Here is a 23,880-nt window from a genome sequence, read left to right as displayed (position 1 = left end):
CCAGTTCGCGGACTGAGTACACAACACTATTCCGGTTTCTCTTGATCAACAAAGTTTGCAAAATTTGGTTCAAGGAATAAGGACTTGTACATATATGTGTTTCCACAACAATGCTTATGTCCACCATTAGTTATATAATTAAACTCTCATTTCAATCATTAAAACATTCTTAGAGGACGTTATATAGTTGTTACACAATTTCTCGTCAAAGCAATTTTCAAAGTGATTGAAACATAACATGACTTTCGTCACTGCTAAATCTTACCAACACATATTTCGAGATATAGGTAGGCGAGATATACTCGGCTCGATATACCAAATGTATATAGTCAAAGTCTATAAAGCAAAACGACTTTTGTCTCAAGGTAGGAGATAGAGTAGATAGACTTTTGAGTGATAGATAAGTTCAAGTATCCACATACCTTTTTGTTGATGAAGTTCCACCGGTTCCTCCATGGAGTTCTTGAGCTCAAATACTTCCTATCCTAATCCGAGACTTAGCTATAGCAGACCAGAAATCAAGACTTATAGTTTCCATCACTAACATTGACAAACATGCTTGAGATAGAAACGCATGCAAGTTCGACCGAGTAATGCTCTAACAATCTTCCCCTTTGTCAATTTTAGTGACAAAACTACCAATACATATGGAATATAAAAAGATAAAGAAACTTTAGTAGATCCTATTCCACATGCATAATCTTCAACATTACTCGAAATCTTCGTCACTTCCAAGTACTCCAATGATCCCAAAGGTTGTAAGTTCAGCATCACCGTTGTTGAAGATCCGTAGCTATGACAATGAGAAAACATAGTTCTCGATCATTGTTATACAATTTCATAGTATTATTAAATAGTATCAAAGTTCAATTGTATCACAACTTTGAAAATAATACTATGGTGATATGTATCACTCCCCCTTAGTCAATACTACATCTCACATGGAAACCACTCCCCCTTACATAATGATCCGAAAACCATATGTATATGTAGTGTGAACTACATATTAATTCTCCCCCTTTTTGTCAATAAAATTGGCAAAGGTATAAGAACGGGATCCTAATGAAATTTCCGAAAGAGACATTTCATGACTAAAAGAAAAAATACATACCAACTAATTTAGATGCAATCATAAAGCCGAAGCTAAATGCATTCATCAAGGAGTTTAAGGATACAACATAACCCCTCTAATATTGCACAACCGCACTCCCCTCAAGATTTGACAATTAAGCACAAGTTCAAAAGAACTCTTCCCCATTTGATGTCATTCCGGAAAGAACAACACGAGCGACCTTAATTTCGAAAGAAAAGTAGGATTTTATTGGACACCAAAAACCATAAGAATGATTTTCTATATCCAAAAACTCAATCAAATTAATCACAAGTAAACCCATAATTAATTTAATCGGAATACTCAATCAAATTAAACACAAGAGTGACCAATTTAATTGAAAAATGCTCAACATAAGAGAACTTACGGAGCTACGACTAAGTTAACCATAAGAAAATGATTAGCTTAACCGTTCATATACTCAACACAAGAAAACCTTATGGAGTAATGTAGCATACCCATAAAATATGGATCAGGAAATATCAATACTGCGGAATATACAAGGATTCGTTCTATCTTACATCAATATTTGCATAACGACAATTAATAGAGATAATCCTTGTTCACAAAAGATTTTAACCTATCTTCCATCAAAAATTGACATAATAGGCTTAACTTTTGTAATTTTCAAAAGTCCATTCATTCTTTTATCAATACATGAATATCGACAATGAAAGACTTTACTTTTGACGAAGTATGGGACAAACATAGATCACGGACGTAAACACACATATCCCATAACATATTGCAATATATAAAATCATAAAGATTAATACTGCAAAAATCATCTCCCAAAAAGTTTTAGAATTTAAATAAATAAACCTAAAAACATGAAGATGAAAATAATGGACATATCTATGTGTAATCACAATAATGGCTATTCCAAACTCTAGTTATTCTTCCAACTAAGACAGAAAAAGAAGATTTACTAGGCAACAATTGAATCAGGTTTCTTTGACCACTTCATACCTTTGAAACGGACCATCAAAGTAGGTATCGCTGATATCCTTGATCTTCTTGACAGTTGAAACACCATGTTCAAGAGTTAAAATATTAGTTTTTCGGTCAACAATGCGAGCAAGGTGTCTAGCCTTAGCACAATCAAGGATAACTTTCTTCTGATTCCTGATTAAGATATCTGATTACCAAGGATTTTTGCCTGTCCATCAATAAGATGGTTTATCTGCAATTGAAGGTTAGCAAGTTCGTTCTTAACCTCACTTTGAACGAGAATTAAATCCTTGACAGATTCTCCAATCCAAGATTTATAATCTTTTCTTTCGAGCATCTTTTTCAGAAAAAAATCTTGAGATGGATCACATCCTTTGAGGTCTTCCTCCATTGTAAGGTTTACTTCTTCTTTAGGAACAGTTTCCATAGACATCCTTTCTGAAGATTAAAAACACATATATGGGATATATATACATGTTAAATAGGACAACCTAGATAGAACCCCTAGAGTTCCTTGAGGATATATGGACGTTTGTGGGCTAACCCGAACGAAGGAAAAAAATGGATGGACCAAACAGGGAAAACTGCATACTGTGACATTTTCAATACTCAACGAACAAATTAGAAGAGTCACAATGAAGAAATACTAAAAAATCAAAAAAATAAGATATCAATCATATACGCAGATGAAAATCAACTAAATACTTGAGTATCTCTCAATCATCATTCTTGTATCTCTCAAGTTAGATACGAGAATGGAACTTTCTACTACTAGGTAGTAGTAGGCGATGTAATCTCACCGTAAGTATTGAGAGACTAATTGTGATTTCCACCTGGATATTTGATATTAGTATTTCTTGTCTTCCCTTGGTTGTTTATAATTTTGGAAAAATTCTTCACAGCCCTTCCTGAAAGCTCGAGAAAAGAAGCTTTCTGATTACTGAGTCTAGGACCTCTAGAGATTGGTTTTAGAGGATTTTTGGAAATATGTCTCCAAACTCTAGACTTAGATTTACCAGAGTTTTTCTTATAACCAGAAGAGATGCTTTCATTAGCAACACAAGAATTTATACCACTAGAATGCACATGTGTCCTGTAATGATTTCTGGGAAAGAGATCATTTTTATAAGTTTTCTGGTATCCTGTGGGCATGAGATTCACTGCTGTAGTCGACTGACCATTTTCTCCATTGACAGTGGAAAGAAGCAAATTATGAAGTTTAGCAATTTATATTCTCCTGGCAAAACAATGGATCGCATCGTGATTCTTTTTCCCACAGAATGTACAGGTTCGTGGAGGAGAAGCAATAACTGGCACCTGTTTTATCTTTATAGCCATGTGAGAAGATTGTAGGTTATGCAAACCTTTCTTGGTACAGTCTTCTCTTGGAGGAAGTTTCTTCATGTACTGTAAGTTAGTTTGTACAAAAGAATTTTTCTTTAAGACAGAGTTTTCCTTTTCCAAGGATCTATACTGTTCATGGGCTAGAGTAAGGGATGCTTCTAGTTTCTCTTTTTCAGCACGAAGTCCGTTGATATTAGATGAATGGGTCATGATCAAACGTTTATCTCTAATTGAGTCTTCCTTAACAATATCTTCAAGAACACTAATCTTTTCGCGCTGTAGAGTAGTTTCTTGAAGAAGTTTTTCAATATTCTTAGAGAAGGACTCAATGATGTTATATAGTTCACGCTCTCGATCAATAGACTTTTCAGATTCATTGATAAGCTGATCATGATCTGAAAATCAATAATCTTAGTAGAATTTTTTGAAATTCTGGTGAGCTCCATTTCAGCTTTTGCCATCGTGTCCAAAGTCTCATTGACAGAAGAGTGGTCAACACATGATGAAACAACCTTCCTACCTCGGGATTCGGAAGAATCAACTAAGGAGTAATTCTTTGAGGTATTCTTGAGACAATTGACATAATTGAAGGCATGAGGAGACATTTCGGTATGCGTGAGATATTCTGTCCTCAGACTGCTACAAACACAGACTTGTAAGGTCTTAAACGTGTTTGCCTTCTCTGATACCAATTGAAAAAGCGAGGGTCTAACAACACCACCCAATATTTCGCTTAACAATCTGTATGGACTAACTCCGATATACTTTCTAGAGAATCAACTAGACAGTCAGACTCAATCAAGATAAAAGTATCTCAAGGAGTTAATATCTCTCTCTTGATTTGATTTACTCAAGCTAATAGAAATCAGCGAGTCTTTAATCAAATACAAGGAATAACTTGGACGGTACCAAAGACCAATATCCAAGTGTCAATCAATGTAAATCAACAACCAAAAGGTCGTATATTCTAATTAATTGAACTTCAACGCACAACCTGTATTATTCCAATTATAAATATAAACAATATAATGCGGAAATAGAAATAACACAGACACCAGAATTTTGTTAACGAGGAAACCGCAAATGCAGAAAAACCCCGGGACCTAGTCCAGATTGAACACACACTGTATTAAGCCGCTACAAACACTAGCCTACTCCAAGCTGACTTCGGACTGGACTGTAGTTGAACCCCAACCAATCTCACACTAATCCAAGGTACAGTTGCGCTCCCTAAATCTCTGATCCTAGAAAGATACTACGCACTTGATTTTCTTAGATGATCTCACCCGCAACTAAGAGTTTCTACGACCCAAAGTCGAAGACTTGAAATAAACCAATCTGTCTCACATATACAAGTATATTGAAAGGATCAATCTGTCTCCCACAGATAAACCCAAAGGTTTTGATCCGTTTTTTGATAAATCAAGGTGCACATGAACCAATTGATAATCCGGTCTTATATTCCTGAAGAACAACTTAGAGTTATCAATCACCTCACAACAATCTTAATCGTATGGTATCGAAAAAAGATGTTATGGAATCACAAACAATGAGACGAAGATGTTTGTGATTACCTTTTATATATTGCCTATCGGAGATATCAATCTCAAGCCAATCAATCTGATTGTACTCGTACGATAGAAGATGCAAGATCAGATCACACAACTACGATAAAAGTAGTATCGGTCTGGCTTCACAATCCCAATGAAGTCTTTAAGTCGTTAACCTGGTTTTTAAGAAGAAACCAAAGGTTAAAGGAGAATCGAATCTAGCAAACAAACTAGTATCACGCATAAGGTGTGGGGATTAGTTTTTCACAGATGCTAGAGTTCCCCTTATATAGTATTTCAAATCATAGTTTGCAATCAATGTTGTCTTAGTAACAAAGCGTTCAATATTCACCGTCAGATGAAAACCTGATTAGATTCAAGCTAATGTCTTTCAACTGTTAGATCGAAAACTTAGCTTGTTACACACAAATGAAATGCACGTTTCTAGGTTTTTGTAACCGTGCCCAAACGTATGCATTTGTTGGTTCAACAATAGTCAACCAAATGGTTAGCCATATGATCACTTTCATATCAACCATATTCTTCTTCACCATAACTAGTTCAAATGACTCATATGAATTAGTTAGAGAGTTTTTCAATTGCAAGGAAATATTATGTAACTACACAAGACACAATTGAAGCAAAGATGATTTGATTCACTTGAATCGGTTCATGAATTTTATAGCCACGGTTTGAAAACTGCATTTTTAATATTTATAAGTATAAGTTCAAAACAATCATGTTTAAATATAACCAGACTCAAGTTCGCGGACTGGGTTCACGGAATTAAGTTCCCGGAAGGATTTCACAAACTCCAGCAGATATTCTCGGGTCGAGAACTTCCGCCAGTTCGCGGACTGGGTTCGCGGACTGAGTACATATCACTTTTCCGGTTTCTCTTGATCAACAAAGTTCGCAAACTTTGGTTCAAGGAATAAGGACTTGTACATATATGTGTTTCCACAATAATGCTTATGTCCATCATTGGTTATATAATCTAAATATCATTTCAATCATTGAAACATTCTTAGAAGACGTTATACAATTGTTACACCATTTCTCGTCAAAGCAATTTTCAAAGTGATTGAAACATAACATGACTTTCGTCACTAGATAAAGATAAACTTGGTTGAAAGGAAAGTTTACCAACACATATTTCGAGATATAGATAGGCGAGATATACTTGGCTCAAAATACCAAATGTGTATAATCAAAGTCTATATAGCAAAACGAATTTTGTCTCAAGGTAGGAGATAGAGTAGATAGACTTTTGAGTGATAGATAAGTTCGATTCTTCACATACCTTTTTGTTGATGAAGTTCCACCGGTTCCTTGAGTAGTTCTTCGTCTTGTTTGATGAATCGCCATGGAGTTCTTGATCTCAAATACACTTTCTATCCTAGTCCGAGACTTAGTTATAGTAGATCAGAAATCAAGACTTATAGTTTTGATCACTAACATTGACAAACATGCTTGATATAGAAACGCATGCGAGTTCGACCGAGCAACGCTCTAACACGTGCCTCTTGAGGCTTTATAAATATTACTTTATTTGGTATTTGTTGGAATTGATTTTGGGACCTAAGAGTCACTAACGATACTTACTAATTTTTTTAAATGAGCGGATGAAAGGCAACTTTTAGTTCCACATTGGTTAGACTAAAGATGGACGTCCTCCTTATAAATAGATTTCCACATTGAGTATATTAAACATGGGAACAGATGGGTATAAATGTCAACTAAAATAACTTTTTGCTGGAAAAAATATTTTCTCAAAATGTTCTATTAATTTTATTTTTTTGTAAACAGAAGAAATTTATTCAAAATTAACTCTAAGAGTTGGTGCTACAGACATTTTCAGTAGAAAAATATAAAGTTACCACAACATATTCTCTTATGATTGCATTAGATTTTTCGACTAAAAGTGATTATCTAATAACAGTTGGAACATGAATCCATGTTTGTTGAGATATGCTAGATGATCTAGCCTCTTTTGCAAGCAAATCAGCAGATGAATTACCTGTCCTATATAGGAATGAACTAATAACCCAAAAAACTAGTAACATCAATCATTAACCTTTTTACCTCATCTAATAGTCTTTGAACCTGCCAAGAGATTGTAGAGTTCTTCCCATTCAAGTAGTCCATCACATTTTTGCAGTCACCTTCTAAAGAGAAATTTGTTAAGGCCATCTCTCGCGCCCATTTCACAGCTTCATAAACAACTATTGATTATGCCTCTTCAGCAGATTCTGCCAGACCATTTCCTTCTCTGGACTCTTGAAACCCAACAACATTTCGAATAACCACCCCGTACCTAGAATTTGTATCACTAGATATCCAAGCCCCATCCATATTTATCTTAGTAGTTTCTCCTAAGGGTTACCCATTGTCTAAATGAAAGACTTGGGATGATCAGGGATTCTCTCGTACAAATTACAGTCATAATAGCGGTCGGGAAATGGATAGACCGTTAAATTTGAATGGACAACCTTATACTAGAAATAGTTTTATTGGATAACACCCTGTCATATATCTCTTTCCATATGAATCAAGCTTTAGTTTCAGTTACTTCTAATGAAAAGATACCATCATCCCCAGCCCATTCTTTATAACAATCTAAAAAAGAATCACTATTGTACACATTAGCAACATTTAGCCCCAGTGGAAGCGCCCAAACATATTTAGAATAAGAACGCTCAAAAAATAAATGAGTCAAAGACTCCACAGCAGTTCCAAAAAAAAGGACAAGAGCATTCAAATCCCTCCCCCTCATTCTCGATGAAAAAATTTGCTTAGTTAGTAGAGTATTGTTTAAGCATTTCCAAATGAAAAGCTTAATCCTTCGAGAAATGTCAAGGTTCCAAATTTTCTTATAAAACTTTTTCATAAGATCATTGTTAGAAACAACATTCCTAGGTTATAACAATTTTGCATATACTTTTGACATAGAAAATCTCATTCTTTTCAAATTTCCATCTTAATTTGTCCTTATATAAAACCCCATGTTGAGAACGAATGAGCCTAATATTGAGAATTTTTTTATCCACAACAGGTGGGAAAGTGTCATTAACCAAACTAACATTCCAAGATAAATAAGAATCATCAATCTAATTAGAAACCAAAATGAGTTCAGAATCAAAATTAGGACAAAGATCAGCAATGGTTACCTCAAGGCCGGGAATCCACCAATCCTTTTTAATATCAATAGAACATCCATCTCCAACCTCCCAAATAGAGTTTTGTTGACGAGATTTAGACCTTTCCTAACAAAAGTCCAAATCCAAGAACCAGTTTTCGTAAACTTTGCATTAAAAGCATAACGGAAATACTTCGATTTAAGATATTTTTCCACTTAGCATTGGGTTCATCTAACAATCTCCAAGCCACCTTAGCGAGCATAACAAGATTGGCCTTACTAGTGTCTCTAAATCCTAGCCCTCCTTGAGCAATTGGTTTATAAAGAAAGGCATAAAATTTAATATAGACACCTTTAGATTTAGAATCCCTACCCCACCAAAAATCCCTTTGAATATCATCCATTTTCTTGGTTATTTTCTTAGGATCAGAAAACACCCTATTTGGAAAGTAGGAATATTAGATAATACATGTTTGTTCAATACCATCCTACTAATTTCAGCAAGGATTTTGTTCTGCATTTTCTTCACTAAGGCATCAAAAGTTTTCAATTTAGACCTATCAACAAAGAGAGGAGCCAGAGTATTTAAGATTAATTTTCTTAATTTTGAGCAATCTTGTCATCATTTTTGGTGTCTCAGATGCACCTTTTTGCTAAAAAACATGTCATATTTATTGAAGTTTATTAGTTGACCGGATGCCTTACTGACCTGATCAATAATACTTAAAAGGTTTCGACATTCACCTAAGTCAGCTTTAGCGAAAAACAAGCAATCATCGGTGAAAAGAACATGTGAAATTGGTTCACTATTCCTAGACATTTTAATACCATGTATATGCTTAGAGGCTTTATTCGCCAAAAGCAATCTCGAGAAGACCTCCATACAAAGTATAAAGAGATAAGGAGATAAAGGATCTCCTTATCTCAAACCCTTAGTAGGCTTAAAAAAATGACCAGGCTTACCATTCAACAACACAACTATAAAAGTAGTGGAAACACATTGGAAAATTAAATCACACCAATCACGACTAAACCCAAATTGCAATAAAGTTTTTCCTAAAAATTCCCAACTGACCCTGTCGAAAGCCTTGGACATGTCAATTTAACTCCCAACCACCCAACTTTTCCTTTCTTTTTCTTCATAAAATGCACTATCTCATGATCAATAATAATATTGTCTGAGATTTTCCTAAAAGATAAAAAAACACTGACTGATATGGTTAAATTACCTTATCCAATAAGCTTTTCATTCTATTTGCGAGTAATTTGGCAATGATCTTGTAAGAAGTATTACAAAAACCAATAGGCCTGAACTCAATAGGAATTTTTGGGGTTTTCGTTATTGGGATCAGGAAAAGATGAGTTTTGTTTAACTAGAGGAGTTTTTATGGATTTTCAGGTCTTACAAGAAATCATACTTTCATTTTTTATGTTCTTTAATAAAAGCAGGACTCGAGCTCAGTTAAAACCATCACAGAAGCAGCTACTTGTCTTCTTTTCACCTTTCTCGTTTTTTCTCGTGTTTTCCTTGTTTATTTCCTCATGGCTCTTGCTACTAAGCTCAGAGAGTGGATAGCTTGTGATGTGTCAATACATGATATATCATGAAGTCTTGTGAACGACATATCTTCGTTATCTAGGGTATGACATCACTCCTTTTTGAATGTACACATGAACTAATGTGTTAATTATGGATATCCTTTTAAATCTGTGATTATTCTCTGATAGGTTGTTTCTGCTACCATATTTTAATGCAATATCCATATATATCTTCTGATACATCTAACTTTTGTTACTCATAGTTACGGGACTCCATATTTATGCAATTGTATTTGATTTGCTACGGGACTCCATCTAACTTTTGTTACTCATATTTACTCATAGTTACGGGACTCCATATTTATGCATAGTTATGTGATATTATTGAATTATATGTCTGTTGATGTTAATAGATACCTGATTACCTTGAACCGAATCGAAACCGGTTCGATTCTGGATCCTAAAATTGGACCTGTTAAAAATTTAGAAATCTCAGTACTCCTGAATAAACCCGAAATTTTATCTGATATACACCCGTGACCCGGTTAATTGCTCTATTATATTTCCTCTTTAGCAAAATTCAAAGTATTTGTATAGAGTTGACTTTGCTTTTCTCATTTTCTCATTTTTTATTACATTTAATCTTTATTTATGAATTTTATGAAGAAACAATAGTAACCTCTATAAAATTTTTTTTGATTCAAGCCTAAAAAGATAAATATTAAGTTTTTATGGAAAAGTTGATAATTTAGGAACTAGACCAAAACTGTTAGGAGCCGAAGCCGATTTTTACAATCGAGTCTGGTTACAATGACCTGGTGAAACCATTCTTATGGGAAGCCCAACTTGAACTACTATCCAATTTACTACGGATTTCAATTTTGCATCCACATCTGATCCAACATCCAACGGATGCACGGATGAACGGATTGAGTGCGGATAATCCAATGGATTCGTGTTAGTTAAAATTTATAATGAAAAAAATAAAAGCAATATAGATGAATTCTTATAGAACCTACACATTTTATATACGTATATAAATATAGAAGTGTCATGGACAACGTTCCAAGAAAACACCTTAAAAATTCCAAACTGTCTTTATATTTTATAGAAACTATACAAATGTCCTTAATTTGACGGATATGGATGTCCAACGGATTTTCAAAATTGCATCCGAACCCATTCCGTAACCCGTTGGATTTCAAATATCTCATCCAATTCCAACCTATTAGTGAACGTCCGAGCATCCATCCACAAAAATACGGTTAGTCCCGGTTAAATCCGCAGATTACGGATAAAATGCTCACCCCCAGTTGTGACCCATTACAAGCTGGGCTTCACTCCTGCAGCTACATAGGCCAAGGTGCAGTTCAGTGAACGATTCCAGAAATGTCAAAGGGGGATTGAAGTATTGAACCCCCCTCCCTCCAATGGTTAGGACTTAGAAGTTTCCATAGAGTACACGTGGATAGATTTTGGATTACAGTGGCATATTTATAGTTACAACGTATTTATGTGATATATTTGTGTATGATATGCTGAGTAGTTACATTTTTAAGATATCAAACAAGCAGAACTCATAATTGAAGACTCTTGAAGGTATGTTTCAACTTTCAAGTGACAATTCATAAACTGAACTAGTGAACTCCAAACAAGTTCTATTCTTATACCTCATATGCTCAGGCCAATTATGAAGCCCAAGTCAGGCAAGTCAAGAGCTGATATGGAAGTGGAGACATTCAGAATCAAAAATCATGACAAAGAATGGATGCAAGACTTCAAGGGGCCACCACTAACAAAAACAGCTAAAATCAAAAGTTGTAGGTTCTTAAAAATCATAGCCATGTTGTACTCTTTTCTACCATTATTAAGGGACATGAATGACATAAAATGGCCTTTGGGGAAAGGCTTGGTATTTACGTGCAAAACCGGATTCCTAAAATACAAAGTCACCTTTAAAAATCTTCAGATGAGCAACCTCGTTGGGGTGGATGTGATGTAGCGGTTGCGAAGAATTCATGTGTAGATTTGGGAGAGCACGCACCATCTGTTTCAAGTGCATAAAAACATGTATTTATTGGTGAAATTAATTTGAAAATTTTACAAAAGGCTCGAAATGGTGGAATTAACAAACAAAACCGTATAATTAGTCTTAATCTTATCTCATGATTCAACTACTTAATAAGATTCCCTGCTCTGGAATCAATCAACTAATTTACAAAAATAAAATAAAATGCAACTCTTGGAAAACAACAATATGTCCATGTATATGGGTACTGAAATGTGGGTCTTCACTCTTCATCGCTTCCGGGGGAATTATTGTTATTCACTGATGCATGATGCATTATCGGTGCTCCACTTAACCTTATCGATGATGCATCAATCAACAAGTAGTACTACATGTACTGCTTCACCAACAAAAAATGTACTACTTCACAGGTCAGAAACTTAGTATAATGTCATAGAATCAAAGTTGAGAGAATCTGTTGTTTGTTTAATTTACTTGGGATAAGATAGGAACATTTGGAATAAAAAAGATTACTTCACCCAGAGAAGTTTCAAACGAAAAATTAATCTAACCAGCTCCACTGGACATCACAAATAATTTAAAACCATGTCCGCCGAATGATTTTGCAGTCCAAACCTATCTCGGAGGACAGGGATCAAGTTTGACTTCTTTACAATGGTAGGTATAGAATCATTAAGCTTGAATATGTTTCACAAAATTGGTTAAACAGACCAAAATCAATAATTTCTGGGTGAAGAAAATATCTAGATTTTGATGCTGTTTAAATGGACAAAAATATAAAAATAGCTAGGTGTAAACAGTTCCATCATGCCCATTTTCAAATATTTTTTTTTATTTTAAATTTACACAGGATGCATCCAGTTTCATCCAAACTATTTTATAAATTTAAGCCATAATGAATCCAATTTCATCCTTGCTATTTTTTTTGTTTCTATTTTACCCATACTAATTTTTATTCATCCGTTAGAATCGTGTTTTAAAAATATTTGGACAAATAATCCATTTTCCGGATATGTTTTAATTATGGAGGACAGGGATCATGCATGGATACATCTGGGTTGCGTTATCCATTAAGGACCATATTGGACCAAACCGTATTAATGTAGGATACAGTATTAATTAACCTAGGATATTTTGGATAAGAGCGCGATGAACGAAGAAGAAGTCTCATTAATTCCTTTGGGATTGAGACTCTCCTTGAAGAAAGAAAAAAATGTTTTAAAGTCTCGATGCACATCAAACCGATGAACACTTTAGTCCAGTATTTAAGATTATAGCATAGAGTCTGGTCCATTCATGCACATTCAGGCAATTCATTCACGAAACAAAGAAAAATAGATAGATATTAATGTGACTGAATAACTACCGTGGATTTGGAGGCATACGGCAGGTACCTCCTAACCTTTCCCCGGCCTTACACCACAAGAGTTCCATGCATAATCCATCTTCTGACGTAGTAATGTAGATATTTTGGAACAGGGCCTATGCTATTGGCCCCGACAAAATTAAAGCTATTAGTCTAGTGCTCTGAAAAATGAGAGGTAGAGAAGAAAACATGTCCACGATCGTAATAGTACAGGACACGTGTACGGTGATGGTTATCACTCCCGTTGTTCACCTTCACTATAAATAGACCTTACTACCAACATATGAAACTCACTCAATTCCATCAAAACAATTCTCTGTTCTCTTTGCAAAATCTAAGCTTCTTCTTCATCTTCTTCATCTTTTTTTACTAATCATGTCTTGCTGCGGAGGAAAGTGCGGGTGTGGACCTAACTGCGGCTGCGGTAGCAGCTGTAACGGGTAATTGCCTTGTTTATGTCGTCTGATTCTTGCTTGTTCATCAAATTTTCTCTGATTCTTGTTTATGTCGTCTGTTTGATCACTAAAACTTTGGTCATTCCCTTATTTCAAACCCATGATTTCCTTGAAAAGTTTTGGAATTCTAAAACACGGGTTATTTTAATTATAGGTGCGGCATGTACCCAGATATTGAGACCTCCAACACCCAGAGCCTCATCTTTGGAGTTGCTGCTCAACAATCGTATGTCTTCTTTCTCTCTTTATATCCAAATCAATTCGACTTACCCTGTTTATTCTTTATCCATAGATGGGTTGTTCTCTTGATCTTTTATTTACTGCAATAATTGTGGTGTAGATTCTCTGCTGGTTCAGAGATGGGAGCTGAAGGAGATGGTTGCGGTTCTGGTAGCTGCAAGTGCGGTTCAGACTGCAAATGTGGTTCTGACTGCAAATGCTAGTAAAAGTCAGTCGGTCTCCATGCTTCTACTGTGTTAATGATCGATGTGATGATCTCTATCTTTATCTTGTGGTTGTTGTAAAAAATAAAAGGTAGGATATGTGTGTGGTTGTCAAAACCATTACATGCCTACTTAGTGATGTGTTTTCTTCTTAATCTATGTTAATTTTCTTGTTAAATCAAGAAAAGTTAATCAGTAAACTGTGTCGAGTTCCAGGTTTATTAATTAATTAATGTGATCACTGATACTGGACAACCCCTTCCAATGAAATTAACCTTTTAGGATTCTCCCTGTTAGACTATTACAATATTTATATATCACTCTACTGACCTTAACTATGGCTAAGTAATCATTTTAGGTTAAGATTATCAAATATGATTAAGAGATCAAAATTGTTTATCAAATACTAAATGAAAAAGAGTAGTAACTGCCGATGCTTGTTCGTCCATAGCTAGCCAGAAGCGAGTGGTATAGGGAACATAACGCAAAAGGTCCTACACAGAAAGTACATGTACATGACAAAGTAGTATCCTGGCCCCAAAGAATGGATAGAAGACGTCAAGGGACCACCATCACTAACACAGAAAAGCTACTTGAAAATGGATCCTAGAAAGAAGAAATCAAAAAACAACATCAAAGTTGTACAAAAGAACCATCAGATTAAGTCAAGATATCAAGACTGTTGCTGGGGAGTTTACTCGATCTTCACTCTCATTTGTCCAGCGAGAAGCCAATGATTTTGCTCTTGATCTCGGCAAGTTTTCGTGTGTTTGTTTCCTTTTGGATGTTTAGTAGAAAATAAGAAATAATTGATGAAAAATATGCAATTTTGCATAGTACAGTGAAATGTGGTATTCACTATTCACTGATGAATGATGATGCATTATTGGTACGTGCTCCGTTGGACCTTATCGATGACGCATTAACAGTTTACCTCTCTATGAATGTCGTGTACACTGGGCGATGCATGTTTTGGTTTCTCAGAAAGGAGGCAAGGAGCAGATCTGCTGGTCTTTTATTGTGCATTATACACCTATAATTTTGTGCATTCCATAATGTAAATATCAACGGGTTTGAATTTGAGAAATTTGGTCATTTTTCCAAATATTTTTAAAACATGGTTCAAATGGACGAGTAAAAATTTGTATGGGTGAAATGGACACCAAAATAATTGCAAGGATGAATCTGAATTCATCCTGGTTTAAACTTAAAAAATTGTAAGGATGAATTTGGATACATCTTAATGTAAATTAAAAATAAGAAAAAGTATTTGAAAATGGGTAGGATAAAACTGTTTACATCCTGACTATTTTTTTACATTCTCGTCCATTTGAACAATATCAAATTTTACATGTCTTTTTCACTCAGGAATTGTCATTATTGGACTAACTGACCAATTTTGTGTTTGAATTTCATTTGCATCAAACGAGATGAAATATGTTGTCATTTGGGGAGCTTGTTGGTCTCTGTTTTCCTTTCCGACAGTCTGTCCTCTTTTCAGCCAGTCAGTCTTTCCACAGTTTTGGGTTTTCTTGGTGCAGCCTTTCACAAGACCTGACTGCCTTTCCTCTTCCTTGTTTCTCCCGTCACCCATTGTTCTCTCGTCAGCAAAAAATAATAAAAAAATGGAGATTTCTCTAGCATGCACCCATTTGATAATGTGTTGATTGAAACGGGTGTATATTTGTAAATGCATTATCAAATGGGTGTCTTATCAGCAAAAAAATTGGATAAGAATTTGTTGAATAATTGATTGAAATAATGGAGAAGAATCTTTGGCAAGAAGAAAAAACAAAGAAGGAACTTTTGTTGGGATTGAGATTTGAGACCCATTAAAGAAAGAAGATGTGTTTTTTAAAGTCTCCATGCACATGGCATGAAGAGTGACTGACCACCCTTCGGTGCTGGTTTCCTACCAATTTAAAGATTGTAGATAGTTTGATAGGTGAGGGCCCTTTCTCGTTCAGGCCATTCACCACTGAAAGACCGCAAGAATGAAATGACTACTGAACTTCTGAGGAGGTGGGAGGGATGCATGATTTAGGCACCGCCTCCCACAGTTCCACCGGAACGGACCAACGTCCAATAAAAGGAAAACATGTATAGACTAAACCATATTAACGTAGTAGTATATACAGTATTAATTAACCTAGGCTACTTTGGATAAGAGCGTGATGGATGAAGAAGAAGACGCGTTCGTTTGGGATTGAGACACTTCTCAAAGAAAAGAAAAAATGTTTAAAGTCTCGATGCGCATTAAAGTGATGAACCGATCTTCATTTCCAGCAATTTGTATTTAAGATTATAGCATAGGGTCCATTCGTCCACATTCAAGCCATTCATTCAAGAGATAAAGAAAGGCAGAGAGATATGAATGTGACTGAATGACTACCGAGAGACATGCAGTAGGTACCTCCTAACCTTTCCCCGGCCAGTTGCACCACAAGTTCTATGCGTAGTCCACCTTTCGACGTAGTAATAATGTAGATATTTTGGAACAGGGCCCTATGCTGTTGCCTCCAAAATGATAAAGTTAATAAAGAGAGGTAGAGAAGGAAACATGTGTTACATGTCCACGATCGTAATGTTAATAGATTACACGTGTATGGTGATGGTTATGACTCCCCCTTGTTCAATTTCACTATAAATAGAACTTACTACCATCATACTAAACTCACTCAATTCCCATAGAAACAAATTAAACCTCTTTCTCTTTGCAAATTCTAAGCTACTTCTTCATCTTCTTTTACTACTAATCATGTCTTGCTGCGGAGGAAAGTGCGGGTGTGGACCTAACTGCGGCTGTGGGAGCAGCTGTAACGGGTAACTCGATCCTTTAGCTTTCTTAATTATATATCATCAAATTCTCTACAGCTTCTAGTTTAATTTCTACTGTTTTGATAAATATCATTCTATTAATTTCTTTATTTCAAAACCGAGATTTCCATTGAAAAGTTTTAGAATTCTAAAACACGGGTTGTTGTATTATAGGTGCGGCATGTACCCAGATCTTGAGACCTCTAGCACTGGAAGCCTCGTCTTAGGCGTTGCACCTCAGCAATCGTAAGTCTTTTTCTTTTTCTTCTTCTTCATCTTCATCTTCTTCTCTCTCTCTCTCCAAATCAATTCGAGCGTTACTATGTTTCTTTATAACATAGATGGGTTGTTCTTTTATGTTTTGCTATAACAATTTTACGTGGTGTAGATTCTCCTCTGGTTCAGAGATGGGAGCTGAAGGAGGTGGTTGCGGTTCAGGTAGCTGCAAGTGCGGCTCAGACTGCAAATGTGGTTCTGACTGCAAATGCTAGTAAAAGCCAGACAGTCTCCATGTTTTTACTTTGTTAAACTTAATTAACTAGTGGTGGAAGGGGTTTAATGATCCATGAGTTGATCTGTATCTTTATGTTGTTGGTGTAAAAATAAAAAGTAGTATGTGTGGTTGTCATAACCATTACATACCTACTTAGTCATGTGTTTTCTTCTTAATCTATGTTGATTTTCTTGTTAAATCAAGAAAAGTTAATCAGTTTACTGTGTTCAGTTGTAAGGGTTAATTTGTCCATGTGGTCAGTGATAGAGGAGGACTCCTTAAATAATTCCCGTCCAATGAAATTAAACTTTTAAAACTACTGCCTCTGTTATAACACTCACAGATCTACTGACCTTACATATGACCTAAAGTACAAGTCTCAACTACTCTGTGAGTATATCTATGGACCAGTAAATAGTTTCATATGCTGCTTTGTGTGAACTGGTCACCAAGAGGTGAACATGAACAAAAAAAAAAAAAAAAAAAACCCAACAGGACGAGTTAATTTGCTAATTGTGATAGATGTTCATATTGTAGAAAGAACTCCTGATGGTAATAGTTCATTATACGAGATCATTTTGTATGATGAACTAATTGTGATAGATGTTCATATCTCGCATGTTACTTAAACCCAAGAATTCATTTTGTAGAATGAATTCATATGATATTTTTTGTAAACAGTTCACTTTTGAGAATGAACTGGTTAGTATGGTAAGGGATAGATGTCGAGCTAGTTGTGGCGAGTGACCATAACACAGAGAAGAAAGCTACTGTGTACTGGGAATTTGCATAGGCAGAGATGTGACCGAAGATACTTATTAGAGGAGACATTGAATTGATGGATTTAGAAAGAGATTTAAGAGATCAAAATTGTTTATCATATGAATGAGCTAACGGAATAAGACAATGAGTCTCCATTATCTATGCTCTACATATCTAACCTATCCGAGCGCTATGGGGAACAAAACAAAATCTTAGGTTCTACAAAGTAGCATCCCGGCCTTCAAAGAATGGATAGAAGACGCTAAGGGGCCACACCACTAACAAAAACCAACTACACTTTAAAATGGATCATAGAAACAAAATAACGAAAACAACAATAAAGTTTTATGGTCAGTATATGGCGCTTGAAAATAATTGACCAAAGTATGCAGTTTTTGGAGAATAAGAATAAATAGAGTACAGTTACACTGAACTGGGGATATTTCCGTCGTTACTCAGTGTAAACCATTGGTTCTCACTATTCACTTGTGATGCATTATTGATTGTACCTTATCAATGATGCATTCACAACTATGTTGTAAAAGGTGAGTGCCTGTGGTGCCTGGAAAAAAAAAGTTTCCTAAGGGCTTAAGCGCTAGGCGAGGTGATGGGCTTGACGCCTCGCCTTGCTCAGCGTCTTTTACAACATAGCTTCACAATGTACCTGTTTATGAATGCCGGGTATGCAAGTTGTGGTTCTCAGAAAGGAGTCAAGGAGCAGATCTGCTAGTCTTTTATATGAATTGTGCGCATACAGTTTTGAGCTCTCCACAATGCATATCATCTACGGTTTGGATTACATTTCCATACAAATGAACGAAATGAAATGCAAGGTATTTAACACTGGCAAACAGATGTAACGTGTCTCAATTAGCTAAATGTGGATAAGGATTTATTGAATAATTAATTGAAAAATCTTTGGACTGAAAAAACAAAGACAAAGGAACATTTCACTGGGATTTGAGACTCGTTAAAGAAAGAAGATGTGTTCATTTTTAAAGGTCTCAATGCACATGACATGTAGTGACAAACGTCCTCCCATTTAAAGATGTACTTGAAAGGTCGATAGGTGAGGGCCCTTTCTCATTCAGGCCATTCACCACTGAAAGAAGGCAAGAATGAAATGACTACTGAACTTCTGAGGAGGTGGGAGGCATGATTTAGGCACCCACTACCCTTTCCACAGTTCTACCACAACTTTTTTTATGTTATGAATGAACCATTTATTTGTGGCCAAGTTTTGGAGACTTCGCATCACCTTCCACATTGCGTACCCCAATTTTGGCGTTCCTATCTATGCCGGTAAATAACAAAGTTCTAATAGTGGTTTTCAGTTTGCTTGGGGTGAATAAAATCGGACCTGTGTTTTTCCGTATATACACAGTGCTGGTACTGTAAATAGTAATTGGCACTGTAAAAAGTAATTGCATATTTAAATGAGTGATAAATTTATGAATATAACAAAACCATAGTTTTTTTTTTCCTTTTTCAATACAACATATACATACAGTTGGATCATATGTAAAAGTATACTTTTCGTCTAGTTCTTGTGTTCAAGCTAGTTCTTCGAACTTTTTCTCGCCACCATTCACTAATTTTTTTGTTCAGTGTGTATCTAAGGCTTGTTGGTTTCGATTTTCACTTTTTAATGATTTGTTTACAAGCTGGTAAAACAATTGAATTTTCTATAGATGCTTCTAGTGATGATTTTGGTTTCCGAGTAGGATTTTCATATTCCAAAACAACTATGGACCAAAGGATATATTTCCTAATTCCGGAACAATAGATGCATAAAGAATGCGGTTCCATGTATCTGGTACACCGGCCAAACACCAATGGCTACAATCGCGAGACGTCCGAGCTTTGTTAGCGTAATGTGATGGATGAGCATCTTTTCTTAGTTGTGACATGGTTGTCACGTCCAAAAAAGTAACAGGAGTCGACATCTTACTCAATGCTTCCTTGAGTACAGCCACTCCAGGTTCTGGAGCTCCAGCATATGTAGTACCATTAAACGGTGTCGTGTGATCTGCGCAAGTCGTATTTGGATAACCCCATTCCTTGCCCCTACAGAAAAAAAAAAAGTCGCACTTCATATATGCAAGTTTATGGTTGTTGTTTATAAGAGCATCCTAAAACTTAGCAAAGTTACCTCATATGAGAAGGAGAAATTCCTTGATAGAAAACTTGAGTTTTCTTGGGGTTAATATTTTTGTCAACCCATGTTGACCAAGTAGTTAATCCTTTTGCGAAAGCAGTCATACGATCATCTATATCTGGGTATGTCTTGTTTCCTTCTTGAACTTTATCCCAACTTCAAACAGAACCACACAAACGAACCACACAAACTTGTAAGAAATCTTTATCCCAACTGGTATATGTATATATATTCTAAGGAAACATCTTACTGTTGTAATCTTCCTGTGTGGAACCACCAATGCCAAGTGTTGAAGATCACAACATCAACTTCTTTCCATACATCACCAGTGCTAATGGTGTCGATCTTTAAAACCCGTTCCGGTGTTTCCTCCAGCTCAACAAGGTATGGTTTGAAATTAAAAAGTATAGACACGTCATATTCAGGATCCTGCATAAATTCCAAAAGGTATGACATATTTCCCAAGCCTTCTTATAAAGCTAATTGTGCTAGACTTATCGTGGGTTACATTCCACGGTTTGTCCTGATTTTCACAGCGAATTTCCCCTCTAACCGTGGATTAGCGGGATACATTTTAGGGTGTGTGGATCATCTTTTGTAAGAAACCGGACAAACTGTGAGATCTAACCGACGATCATTTGAGCATTTTAGTGAGATGATTTTTAGAGAAAAGTTTATGTACTAACGGTGAAATTAACTGAAGACACTGACGACATTTCCTGGCTGTAAAAGTGACTGAATTTTGCATTCGGGTTAGCTGCATAAATCATACAAATAAAAGACACCCATTGGTTGTTACTAATTGAGTCACCAATGAACATGATCTTTTTTCCCTTAAATCTCTTGACGAAATCTAGGACATCAAACCTGTATCATTAAAAATTCCAACGTTGATTATTGACTATTTATTTATAAATGAAATTAATTAAAAGAAAATTACGATGGGTAAAATAAAAGAATATATACTTAGGTGCATCACATCCGGTTGGGATCCATCTGTACTTGAGATAATCATTGTTTGGTCTCCCATTAGCTACACAATTGACACCTTCAGGGATGAATGGACATCGAGATGTATCATATAAAGGATATGATTCATCAAATACCCAACTTCCTTGATAAAAGTCGCAGCTGCCTGCCTTAACAATCGCGGCATATATGTGTTCGACAGAAAATATTGATGAAATGATGAGTACTATAAAACTATTCAGAAGAAATGCATTATGGGAGTTGAAGCTTCTTAAGGAAAACCCCATCTTAGAAACAAGCAGAAAAACAATTTCTTGAGAACAACTTTGCGAGTTAGAGGCGCATCTTTATAGTGAATTCGATATTGGCTATGGAGCTGGGTTGTTTGAAATTTACTGTGAGCCAACCAGGAAGAAATGCATTATGACAGTATCTTTCTCAAGTTTGTTTTATTTGTTTATTACAGCTTTTTTATACGGGATTAAACCGTTTGACCTCCTAACGGATGAATATTGTCTGATTCTGTTGACGCTTTTTTTTTATCGGTAAAGAACTTGGTATTGACACGTATATATGGTGATCAATATTGTGTGATTTTAGTGATAGTTTTGCTTATAAAAAGTCAATAAGGAACCTGTATGAAAAGGCAATGAAGATGAGCTAGCATGCAATTGAAGATTGTTGATGAAGACATTAATCACATGAATAATTATAAGCAATTCAATTTGAAATTAAATAGTTGGGTATTGGATGAATAAAATTGAAAGGAGTAGGATTTTGTTTCAACCGATGAACCCTTCGGTTCTACCAAATACTCATGAAAGTAAAAATGAAAGAAGTAGATATATATCAGTGAATGAGAATGTCTACTGTGTGGGATGGGAGACATGCAGTAGTTACTCCCTCAAAAAGAATGGTAGAGAGGAAAACTTATACACAATCATATCATTTGACGACACGTGTACGGTGATGCACTCGCTCCCCTTGTTCAACTTCACTATAAATAGACCTTACTACATCTCAATTCCATCAAACACAAACCTCTGTCCTCAGTCTTCTAATTTGCAAATTCTAAACTAGTTCTTCTTCATCTTGTTTTGCCAATCATGTCTTGTTGCGGAGGAAAGTGCGGGTGTGGACCTAACTGCGGCTGCGGTAGCAGCTGTAACGGGTAAATTATTTTGTTATCACCAAGTTCTCTACTGCTTAATTCTTGTTTATTTCCTCTGGTTTGATCAAGTTTACATTAAAATTTGGTTAACAATTCCTATTTCAAATCCGAGATACTAATTAACAAGATGAGAATTCTAAACACATGGCTTGTTGTTTTATTATAGATGCGGCATGTACCCAGATCTTGAGACCTCTAACACCCAGAGCCTCATCTTTGGAGTTGCTCCTCAACAATCGTAAGTTTAGTTACTGCTAAATTCTTAATGATTTTCTGTACAATATTTTCAATGTTTTTTATAATAATAATAATAATAATAATTCTACGAGGTGTAGATTCTCCTCTGGATCTGAAATGGGAGTTGAAGGAGATGGTTGCGGTTCTGGTTGTAAGTGCGGGGATAGCTGCAAATGTGGCGATAGCTGCAAATGCTAGTAAAGGGGTCTCAACTCAATGCTGGTTCTGTGTATAGTGGACTTGTATTAGTACTGGTGGAGGAGTTTGATGATGTGATCCATATATCCCTTATCCTGTTGTTGTGACAATAAATTGTAGGATATGGTGTGGTTGTTCTCACCCCCACCATGTCTAACATAACTAATTAGTAACGATTTCCTTTTGTTGTTGTTGTCGTCTTCTGATTTGATTTGATTTTCCTTGTTAAAATCAAAAAAAAGAAGTAAAATTAAGCAAAATATGTGTGGAACTGTTGTTGGATCAAAGGATATGTTAATGCTAATGACAGCGGACTCGTTTCCCTACTAATAAAAGCTTTTTAATTAACAAGTGGTGTCGACCCTTGGACAACTTGGATACCGTCTAGGAGGCCATGATCTATGGATTGCAACAAAATTTCCACGGATTACAACAAAGTTGTTGTCACATAAATGAGCTAACCGAAGAGGTATCGGCAACAAAACAAAATATCCTAACAAAACAGTACTTTATCTTTTGAAAAGCAAGTCCTACAAAGAACGGATTGAAGACATTAAAGGGCCACCACCTCCACTAGCAAATTAAAGAGCCATTATAATCAGAATATCCTAGAGCTAGAAAGAAGAAAGAAACAAAATCATGGTTGCTTAGAATCAATATATCATAATCGTTTGTACTTGAAAAGTCTGTTCATCTAGGATTTAAGACTAGGGGGTTTGAAAAAAATATATATTTTGAGCAGTGGCAAAACAAAGAGCCACCTCTTAAAAGAACATCGACAGCTCCTGACTAGTTCCGCGAAGTGTATTATGTAATTCCTAAAAAAAAAAAAAAAAAATCAATTTAGGTTCAAGTAGATTCCTTTTAACCGATTTTATTATTGAGGAAAATCTTTTTGTATAGTAGAAACAGAAAAGAGCAGATACAATACAAATCTTCTATTGATCGACTTTGAGTTCGTCAAACTCGGTTTTTTAGGAGCATGTTTCTACGGGTTCAGTCACATAAAACATATGAAAATACAGGTGATATCTATTCTATTATATAAAGCCAACTAAGCCAACTACCTTTACCGTAGAAAAATGAAGCTGCAAAAATTTTGGACAATTTTACCCCTGATTATATAACATTAAAATAAAAGAGGAAAT

General features: G+C 35.5%; 2 protein-coding genes and 1 long non-coding RNA gene across 5 annotated transcripts; 2 read left to right on the top strand and 1 right to left on the bottom strand.

Annotated features, from left to right (window-relative positions):
- The first annotated feature begins 13,312 nt into the window (after positions 1-13,312).
- On the top strand, positions 13,313-17,556 carry LOC113345034 (metallothionein-like protein type 2). Of its 3 annotated transcripts, none has more exons than XM_026588895.1 (3): positions 13,313-13,469; positions 13,639-13,710; positions 13,825-14,182. In XM_026588895.1, exons 1-3 carry the CDS (start codon positions 13,405-13,407, stop codon positions 13,925-13,927), a joined length of 240 nt encoding a protein of 79 aa, XP_026444680.1. In that variant the 5' UTR covers positions 13,313-13,404; the 3' UTR covers positions 13,928-14,182. The 3 variants fall into 3 exon arrangements, with proteins under 3 accessions (XP_026444680.1, XP_026444682.1, XP_026444681.1); XM_026588897.1 differs by lacking the exons at positions 13,639-13,710; positions 13,825-14,182 and adding exons at positions 16,919-16,990; positions 17,133-17,556 and having other exon boundaries at positions 13,320-13,469; XM_026588896.1 differs by lacking the exons at positions 13,313-13,469; positions 13,639-13,710; positions 13,825-14,182 and adding exons at positions 16,589-16,750; positions 16,919-16,990; positions 17,133-17,556.
- A 161-nt stretch (positions 17,557-17,717) lies between these two features.
- On the bottom strand, positions 17,718-21,413 carry LOC113344995 (protein trichome birefringence-like 42). The gene is made up of 5 exons (XM_026588858.1): positions 21,124-21,413; positions 20,844-21,024; positions 20,408-20,586; positions 20,152-20,313; positions 17,718-20,066 (listed from the first exon to the last, which is right to left on the bottom strand). Exons 1-5 carry the CDS (start codon positions 21,411-21,413, stop codon positions 19,745-19,747), a joined length of 1,134 nt encoding a protein of 377 aa, XP_026444643.1. The 3' UTR covers positions 17,718-19,744.
- Positions 21,414-22,135: 722 nt separating this feature from the next.
- LOC113344870 lies at positions 22,136-23,019 on the top strand. Its single transcript, XR_003357936.1, has 3 exons — positions 22,136-22,297; positions 22,464-22,535; positions 22,633-23,019. It is a non-coding gene; the product is annotated as an uncharacterized LOC113344870 (long non-coding RNA).
- The last annotated feature ends 861 nt before the right edge of the window (positions 23,020-23,880 follow it).

Source organism: Papaver somniferum, unplaced genomic scaffold, assembly GCF_003573695.1.
Source record: "Papaver somniferum cultivar HN1 unplaced genomic scaffold, ASM357369v1 unplaced-scaffold_80, whole genome shotgun sequence".
NCBI lineage: Eukaryota > Viridiplantae > Streptophyta > Magnoliopsida > Ranunculales > Papaveraceae > Papaver > Papaver somniferum.
This window is presented reverse-complemented; position numbering and strand designations above follow the sequence as displayed.

Bases quoted from the DNA above. Each gene is read 5' to 3' on its own strand.
- LOC113344995 (XM_026588858.1), bottom strand. From the start codon at position 21,413: ATGGGGTTTTCCTTAAGAAGCTTCAACTCCCATAATGCATTTCTTCTG. The intron at 20,587-20,843 runs GTTAGTACATAA...GAATTTATGCAG, and splicing joins TGTCTTCAGTTAATTTCACC to GATCCTGAATATGACGTGTC. The intron at 20,314-20,407 runs GTAAGATGTTTC...TTCTGTTTGAAG, and splicing joins CACACAGGAAGATTACAACA to TTGGGATAAAGTTCAAGAAG.
- LOC113345034 (XM_026588897.1), top strand. From the start codon at position 13,405: ATGTCTTGCTGCGGAGGAAAGTGCGGGTGTGGACCTAACTGCGGCTGC. The intron at 13,470-16,918 runs GTAATTGCCTTG...GTTGTATTATAG, and splicing joins TGCGGTAGCAGCTGTAACGG to GTGCGGCATGTACCCAGATC. The intron at 16,991-17,132 runs GTAAGTCTTTTT...TACGTGGTGTAG, and splicing joins GGCGTTGCACCTCAGCAATC to ATTCTCCTCTGGTTCAGAGA.